At 40.6% G+C, this 8,881-nt stretch overlaps 1 protein-coding gene across 1 annotated transcript; it reads right to left on the bottom strand.

The window, feature by feature from the left end:
- Window positions 1-3,246: 3,246 nt before the first annotated feature.
- On the bottom strand, window positions 3,247-8,864 carry LOC116397335 (solute carrier family 46 member 3). Its single transcript, XM_031872676.1, has 6 exons — window positions 8,756-8,864; window positions 7,955-8,168; window positions 6,401-7,283; window positions 5,574-5,657; window positions 5,177-5,333; window positions 3,247-4,355 (listed from the first exon to the last, which is right to left on the bottom strand). The coding sequence occupies exons 2-6, from the start codon at window positions 8,144-8,146 to the stop codon at window positions 4,238-4,240; spliced, it is 1,434 nt and encodes a 477-aa protein (XP_031728536.1). The 5' UTR covers window positions 8,147-8,168; window positions 8,756-8,864; the 3' UTR covers window positions 3,247-4,237.
- Between the last annotated feature and the right edge of the window lie 17 nt (window positions 8,865-8,881).

The raw sequence follows: 8,881 nt of genomic DNA, 5'->3' as shown, positions 1-8,881 counted from the left end.
ACCACCTAAGCACACACACGCAACCTACAGCACACACGCAGGCAGCATGTGGGGAGCGTGGGATGATCAGACCATCACATAACCAACACATATCATCCGTTGCAGTGCACGGCAGACCTGCCAGCAGGAGAAAAGCAACGCAGCAGTGTGACCTTTGTGGTTGGAAGATAAATGAAGGGATGAATCACCAGCTGATGGTTCAGATGACAGTAGTGGAACCAACTATCCTGGTTAAATTTCTATTGCCAGTCCTGTAACCGTACAAGTAGAAAATACATTAACAGAGATCCATGTAGTACAGTTGTGATATGGTAAACTGCAAACCATAGGCCTATTAAGTGTGCAAAGAAGCAGACATGCAACCATTAAGGCCTGGGAAAATGTGTGTCGATACTACTAACCGCCAAGATGCCTTTGAGGGAAGCATTTATTGCAGATGCAGATGCTGAAGCTGCTCATGTGTAAACTTGAAAACAGTCTGTTTGCATTTAGATTTCTGTGTGAGCTTCTGTGTGTGTAAAAGCAACTCACTCGTAGGAAACAGGTCAGAAACAGCTTTGGTGGTCAGCGAACTCTGCCCACATTCACATTAACTGTGGAGTTTGATCCCTGTGCTGTTGAGCCTGTTTACCGTTTGAAAACTGAGAATGAAAATATGCAGCATATCCTGGTGTGATCAAATCATCCTCAAACGACCACCCCAGCTTGGGAAGCCCCTCTATCGCACCCTTCAGTCACGCAAACCACCTCAAATGGGTTTTTATATATCGTAGTGAATTATCTCCTCCCGGGGAGCAGAAGGTTGAGATAAAGAGAGGGTCTGTTAGCAACTTACTGGATCGACATCAGAGATCGAGCTATTGGTGATGTGATGTGGTGCAGATGATCGTACTGCTGATTCAGCTAGTTTGGAAACCAGAAACCAAAGACCCTCGATCCCCTGCCTTCATGCTTCACTTTAATCCCCAACGACCCCATGCATGCCAGACACATACAAGCCACCAACACGGCTGTCTCCCCCCCGGCTCCTTACCCCTATAGGAAAACTGTCTCTTCGCCTGCAAACTATCGTCACTCTTAACCACACCTCCATCTCTAATTTAACCAGAAACCTCATGTCTGGTGCCAAGCAAGCCCTGCCTCAGATGATCCCTCATGTAACCTCCAGCGCCGAGAGCTTGATTCAAACTCAGTGTCAACATTACCTTACAATCAAGCTTCAGTCACGGTTCTCAAGACTTGAGGATGGAAATCAAATAACTGCATATTATGATCAGACGTCATTTGGGTTTCCGTGAATGAAGCCAATTCAAACTGACATGCCAATTATACATTTTAAAAAAGGAAACACACTTTCACTGGCATTCTTTTTTTTTCTCACTCCAACAGTGTTCAAAAGCGACACGATTTTATTTCTACAGTGCAAGGAGGTGTGCTAGATCTGTTCACACTGAACCAGCTTGGGTGAGTTTGTCAATAAGTTGTGTTGTCTTGCTTTTTATTTTATTCTACCTTTTTCAAAGCTATAGTGTATGTCGACTGTATTCTCATGAGGGTTTCCCATCCTCCTGTGCAAATCACATCCCTCAACTCAGTTTAACAGAATTAATGTGCAGATGAAACATACCAACAACCAACAGACCCAATTATACCTGGAATGCATCATGTGTACGCATCTTATCTAATCTTATATTCAATCCAGGTTCATGTGAGGGTATTCTATGACATAGCCGCCATCTCATTCATCTCTTGTGTTTGCAGACATTATTTACATGCTTGTCTGTTTCCACACTAACTCCATGGTCAAGTAACTAACGACGTGATCAGATGAGATCCCTGCCAGGATTTCTGATGTCCATTCACCATTCATAAGACACACAGCGTCTGCATGCTTGCATGCTTTTCCTAGAATCTCAGATCGCTCCCAGAGAAGGGGCGAGTCTAAGAAAAATAGTTTTTACACACATGCATGTACGCACAATAGAGGACAAAGACAGGAGGTGGAAACTTCGGAAAATTCAGTACAGGAAAATGAGGAAAAGTAGAAACTGAAGTGTTGGGAGCATGCATTTGTGGGAAAAGGGGCTGACTTTTTTTCAAGATTCACCTTAATAACTAATTAACAGGAATCATCAACCTAATTTCTGGTGTATTGATTGCACTGGGCGACTTGTTTTCTGCTCAAAATGCACTTTTCTTGTATTGAGGACCAGGAGATTATGTGGAAACAGCTCTAAACTAGTTATCTGATCACGACGTTACATCATGGCTGCACTGACAACATAATCAAGTTTGTTAAAGTTAAATCTAGAGTTGTCAAAAGTCTCTTTGTAGCCTTTGAAAAAAAACATGAAATCTAGAGCAGAGTTCTTTAGCATGTGTGAAAAGGAGTGTGTACATATAGGAGAGTTAAAACTATATCTATGAGTTTTTAGTGTTTTACTGTAAAACAACTTGATGCATAAAAAAATAGACATTCTCTTTATTTCCAAGTCTGCAACAGCTCATGTTGGACTTATATAGTGTTCGCTGACGATATTAAAGGTGTAGCATGTCAGTGAGCCTGTAAGTCTGGACCAAGGGTGACACTTAGTGGTCATTGTGCAAAGGACAGCATCACCGAAACACTTCTAGCCTGCAGGGAGATTTTCATCAGTATATTATTTCCCTCAGAAACACAGTATTAATACATGCTAGACAGAATCAAACAAGTCAAAACTCTAATCCCCTACATCTCTACAACTTTTTACAACCTGAAAAAAATGTGCACAAATTGATAGTTTATAGTTACATAATCTTCCACCAGGCTAAAAAAAAAAAAAGCTATATTTATTTCACTGTATGAAAGCATTACATTTTGTTGGTGCTGAGAGATAAATATGTGGCTTGAGGTAATGAGTATTTAAGATTCAAGTTGAACCTTTGTGAATATTTAAGGTCACATTTGTTATTTTCAAATTCCTAACGGTGTTCTTAATTTTTACAATCCAATCTCAAAACTTGACTTGAAAACAATGTCTCCATTTTTTCAGTTGAGTGGATGTCTAATTAATTTCCATCAAGATAAAGATTGCCTTGCAAAAACATAAATCTCCATCAGTGGTGGTTTTAGCAAGCAAAAGAGAAACCTCCACATGAGTATGTTCCACAAACAGCAAAAAAACAAAAACATGATTGATGGTGCTCTTTGGGACTGTGTTAGAGGAACTCATTGAATTCTCCATAAAAATAAATAAAGATTAAAAATAAAATAGAACATTTCATTTATTTTATTGCATTTACACACATGACATGAACATACACACAAAGGAACAAGATAGAAACCCAGGGTTCACCCTGGGTGTTCCACCTGTAACCATACCTGAAGTTTCATCCTGTTTTAACTTATTCAGTGTGGCACAGTTCAGGGTAAACAACATATTTCTGTCCCATTTGAAATACCACCCACCATTGTTCATGTTATATTTACATTTGCATTCCCGCTTAGATAACACACTGACTCATGTTTGATTGTTGGCTTTTTGTAGTTTTTCCCATCATTCCTTCCTTATCATCCCTTTAGATCATCAAACATTAAAGTTGGAAGACAACCATAAAAATCTATGTCCTAAATAGAGATTATTATTTCTTTAAAAAAAGCACAGAGTCCAAAAAATAAAAATAAAAGCAACCTTATATAGATAACAAGCTTTGTGTTATATTGCATTTGGTGTTTCATGAAATTTCTTCTTGGAAATAAGTGACAGTGGAGCTCTTTGTAAATGCATTGACAAACATTGCACGAAAAATAAGACAGAAAATGTAGGACAGATCATCAGTCCATGTGACTGAAAATCTGAAAACTATTTTTTTTTTTAAAGTGCGTATCTTATCACACTGTAAAACTGTATGAAAACACATTACATTTTTTGAATGTGTTAGTAATGTCACAGTCAGGCCATTTGGAGGTACACTGTAAATAACAGGCAAGGATTTCTACCATTCTTCATGGAAGACCCGCTAAGTTGGATGCACTTAACATCCCATCCCTGCTTTAAATCTAATGTATCTAATCCAAAAGAAATTCACAACTCCCTGTTGTATCTTAATAAAATTCAAGTTCAAAAGCACAATAAATGAATCTGTAACCTGCATTTTTAACAACGGTCAATGAGGTACTTTTGGAAAAAGTGTCTAAGAACAAATCACGGAAGGCCAAAATGACGTGCTGGTGATGTTCTGGCAGGCAGGCTGCGGCTCAGGTAAGAAGAGAGACGTGGTTGTTCTGATCTTCAACAAGATCCTCCTCTCCTTGGAAGACAGGCTCTTGCTCTTTGACCTCTTCGGCATCATCCACTCCTATCAGACTCACCACCCTGAAATGTGGAAAAACAGGCATAAGAGAAGCATAAATTTCTGTCCCCACCATTTCCAACTAAACTAGGCAACTGTCGTCTCGACAAAGCTCCTGTGTGCACACCTGCTTCAGCTTGCCCGAGTAACACAAAGTCAGTGATGTTTCCAATGTTGCAACCAGATATGAATGTGAGATTGCTGACCCAGTAGCTTTGTTATACTATAATTACTCACCATGTAACAGAAGAAGCAGCGCATGTGACAGAGATGAATTCAAGGAGTTCTAAGCTTCACGCTAGACCTCCGACTGACTCAGCAGCACTACTCTGCCAACTCAGTGTAACCGAACAAATGTAAGAACGCAGTGTACCACAGGTCCTTTTTATGGCCTCCATATATATGACAGCATTGATATTGATGGCGTAGCAGTCAAAGTTCAAAAGACATAATAAACATGTCATGTGTTTATATTGCTGTATGAAGAGTTAAACAGTTTGTTTGCTGAGGGAAGTTGGATGTGATGAATGCAGGAACGAGGAACCAAGTCTTCTGGTTTTCTGAGCGACCAAATCACTGACGGCATTTCCCTTTTCCTATTTCCCTTTTCCTAGTTCAGCACAACTGGTGACTAAGCAACTGGTGACTAAGCAGAAAAAAGGTGTTTGTTTGGTGAATGTAACTCAATCCACTGAGTACAGCTCTACACATGACACGAGTTTGGAGATGCATCATTCAGGCTTTAATTATGTTATGTTCTCAACCATTTGCTTTTCGTATGCAAAAGTGCTGGTACAGTCCTTTACTGTTGTGTTATCTACATCGACAAAAATTTACAACTTACCCAAGGGCAAATAACGGGATGACGCAGAGTCCTGCAGACAACAGGAAGGAGAAGCCAGGGAACCACTTCAGCGTAGCAGCATAGACGCTGTTAAAAACGGCGGCCGATACGTTGGTAGTTAAACTCTCCAGGAAGGAAAGACAGGCAAACAGGGCTCCTGCAGATACACACCCAGGAAAGAAGAAAAACAAGTTTTAAGAAGTGAAACCAGAATGTGTTCAAAATCAAATAAGTTAAGTTTCAAGGTTCCCCTTTGTTCAAAGGGACAGAAACTTGCAAGTGCTTTGTTTTCAAGTGCATCATGAAGTTGCTGCAGTAGGCAACTATTCAGTGGACCCTGACTGTACAAACACACGGACACGGCTCTGTGGCTCCTGAAAGCCCTAAAGCCACTCACCCTGCTCAGACTTTGAGATGATCTTTGACGTCATGGAGCGCAGAACAGGGAATGGCATGACAGACAGAAGCATTGGCACCCTCACTGTGGTAACAAATATCAGAAGACAGACTTCATATTACACATCATACTGCAGAATGTAACCACATGAAGTTGTAAAAATGCACACATTAAAGTAAATTCATATTTCACAGTGGTTTGTGGTTATTTTTGTAAAAAAAAAGAGAAGAAAAACGACATAGATTCAAGTCAACTAATCTGCATAATGGCTACATGACAATATAAATAAACAATGCAGTGATAATATATCATAAGTATATAGTTTCATCTGCATACAATGCAAAACATGTTCTGTCAATTAGTAACCTGTGCAAACTATGTTTGCTATGTTAATGTATTTTCTGTTTTATATTACTCATTGATATTATAGTCTGTACTGAAAGTGTCTGGTATGTTTAATATGATATGTCATGTCATTTTACACCTATTTATTTCAAGTAAATCACTTTGAGCTTCATGTCATATATTGTAAAAGATCTACATAAATGAAAATATGTGATGGTTAGCTATACAGAGGCATATTAGCTAGTTATTAAACCGGGCTACAAGGCCACAACTCCTGGACATAACTGCACTACTCAACTTCTAATATCTGACACACAGTAAGAGATGAAACTTATTAATAATCCCCAATTCCCTCATCAAACTATTCAACATCACCGAACTTCTCTGATTCTGTTTCTGCACATACTTGAGCTAGTAAACAACTGACAGATAAGGCTTTGGTTATCTTCAAGCAGCACTGTTGTTATCGAAGTTTTTCTCACCCATGAACATCAGGAAAGTGGTTTTAGCAAACGGCAACATGACCATGCCTGATATGACGGACAGGATCCCCATCAGGACAATGAGCAGCTGTGGCACACCACAGTACGTGAACGCTGACACTCCCACAAAACTGGCCAGGAACACTGTGGAAGACAGTGCTGAGCCGTAGCCAATCAAAATCTCATTCCAGCAGAGTGGCTTGTTCAGCTCATATAGCGTCATCAGGGAGATCCCACCAACATAGGCGAAGGAGAAGCTGGTGAAGATGAGTATCAGGAGGACCAAGGTAGTCTTGCTCCTGCGGCTGGCCCTTGCAAACATGTAGTAGATCCCATAGATGGTTTGTTTCATGGCTGAGCGCTGAGGAGACCCATCTAAAATAACGGAATCAGCGGGAGCCTTCGTCACAGTCTCTTGCAGGATGAAAATCGCATAGAGCAGGATCAAACACTGGAACAACGCAGAGGTTAGGAAAGGCCAGTTAAAGCCTGCAGCTGTCAGGAAGTAGCCTGTGGATATCGAAGCCACGCCAGATAACAGGCCAATCATCATGTCCACTCCAGCCATGCGCAGCGTCTTCTGTCGGTCATCGTCACACAAGTCCGCTATGTAGGCGAAACAGCCCCCCAGAAATGTGCCCAAGCCGCCAAACAGAGAACTGAGGAGCGAGGCGATGATCAGCAAGTAAATGTTGAGCTCACAGTAGGACACTGTCAGGAAGGCCAAGGTGTATATCAACGTGCCGATCAAAGGCAGGATGATCGTGACCTTGCGTCCTCCCCGGTCACTATAGGCCACAAGCATGAGGGTGACAACCAAAGAGGGGATTGTGGAGAAGAGCTCTGTGTAGAGGGAGAAGAGAGATGCCTGCCTCTGTACCTCCTGAAAACACAGAAAGAGAGAGCATGGTTAAGTCTAAAAATCATGTATGGGCTGACAACAGACTCTCATAGAAGGAAAAAATAACAACCCTCAAGTTCCCAATTATCCGGCAAATGAAAGCAACGTGAAATGCACTGCCATTTGTGCGTCATGTGAGGTTTTCTTATTCAGGGCCAAAGGAAACAAAGCGTTCTACAGGTGCAGAAAGTGGCTATTTTCCAAAATGTAAAAAAACAGGTTTAACGTGTTTGTTCTCACTTCTCTGCTTTGTTTCGTTCTTCATCTATATACCTCGGTGTGCTGCAGTCTTAGTTGCTGTGGTTATGTGAATATTAACCTGAGCTTTGTTGCAAGAGGGGTTTTGAAAGGTTTATAGGAAAATGCATACTGTGTCATGACAGTTACGGTCTTGTTGAGCTCCAAGTTACTTTGTCAAGCCCGGCTTTTTTCTGTCAGTATTATTTCTCAACACACAGAAAGCCTCACATGACAATGGCTGAGGCTGCGTCACAAAATCTGTGTAATATAGTTCACAAATAATATAATAGTAGTAGTAAAAGTATTGACGCCATTACATAATCTCAAATCTACTTGTTCAAAATATTGGTAATTGAGAATACCTTGAGTTACTTAAATACATGCTCTCTTACATCCAGTGATTAGTGACTAACCTCGTGGTAGCTGGAATGGTTGCTGCTGCTGTTATCTGCACATCTGGAGGCATTGTCAGAGCTGGGATAGGAGGTGTTTGTCAGCTCCTGCCAGAGCCTCCGGTACACATACTGCTGCACAAGAGGATAGATGAGAAAACTGGAGAAAGCGTACAGTGCAACCACAGGCTCCACGAGGTAAAGACCTTTCATTTTTGAGGGGCTGCAATATTCCCTAAAAAAAAAAAAAAGATGAGGAGAACACATTTAGAGATTAACATGGTCACAGACATCACGGTAAAAAAAAAAACAAGACAGCTTAACTGTGCATTTCTGAGCAGATGTATGTACATGACAATAACACACTGGCATATTTGTACAACAATGGAACACAAATCGGAAATAACTTTTAATATTTAACAGCTCAATAAAGATATTTCTGTTGTTGTAAATTGCAACCTTCAACACGTCCCTTCAACATGCGCTGTGCTTGTCAATGACATCCACGGTATTCTTCTTCAACATTATGCAGGAGTCAAGTCCAAAGACTACGTGGAAGTTTAGATAATATTTGTTTGGCTGTTTTTGAGGATCATCGATCATTACAAGAACATTATTGATCCAACAGTATCTGACAGTTCGATACATTAAGTGGAATACAAGATAATAACCCTGTAACGTTACTTCACATGTTGTTTATGTAAATACTGCAGGATGAGCAGTGCTAGGTCAAGACAACAAACAATGGACACAACAGCCTAGCCTTTAACCTTACCTTGTTTTCTCGTAATATCTCGTAAGAACACGCTGTATAACTCTTACCTCTTAAATAGACGCCTGGATCATCTTTTGATCGAGTAATAAAACCCTGCAATACATCGGTTTGAGAGCCGAGGTATGTCTCCAGTTTAAGAGAGAAGTGTACAGCACGTAGTTACGGCGTTATTA

The sequence above is a fragment of the Anarrhichthys ocellatus genome, unplaced genomic scaffold (assembly GCF_004355925.1).
Source record: "Anarrhichthys ocellatus isolate YVR2014 unplaced genomic scaffold, GSC_Weel_1.0 scaffold65, whole genome shotgun sequence".
Taxonomy (NCBI): domain Eukaryota; kingdom Metazoa; phylum Chordata; class Actinopteri; order Perciformes; family Anarhichadidae; genus Anarrhichthys; species Anarrhichthys ocellatus.
Note: the sequence above shows the minus strand (reverse complement) of the source record. Positions and strands in the feature narration are given on the sequence as shown.

What these genes read in the sequence shown, in the direction of transcription:
- LOC116397335 (XM_031872676.1), bottom strand. Translation starts at nt 8,146, where the DNA reads ATGAAAGGTCTTTACCTCGTGGAGCCTGTGGTTGCACTGTACGCTTTC. An exon ending in ACCATTCCAGCTACCACGAG is followed by an intron (nt 7,284 to 7,954) that starts GTTAGTCACTAA and finishes CTGTGTTTTCAG; the next exon opens with GAGGTACAGAGGCAGGCATC. An exon ending in ATCCCGTTATTTGCCCTTGG is followed by an intron (nt 4,356 to 5,176) that starts GTAAGTTGTAAA and finishes TCCACATTTCAG; the next exon opens with GGTGGTGAGTCTGATAGGAG.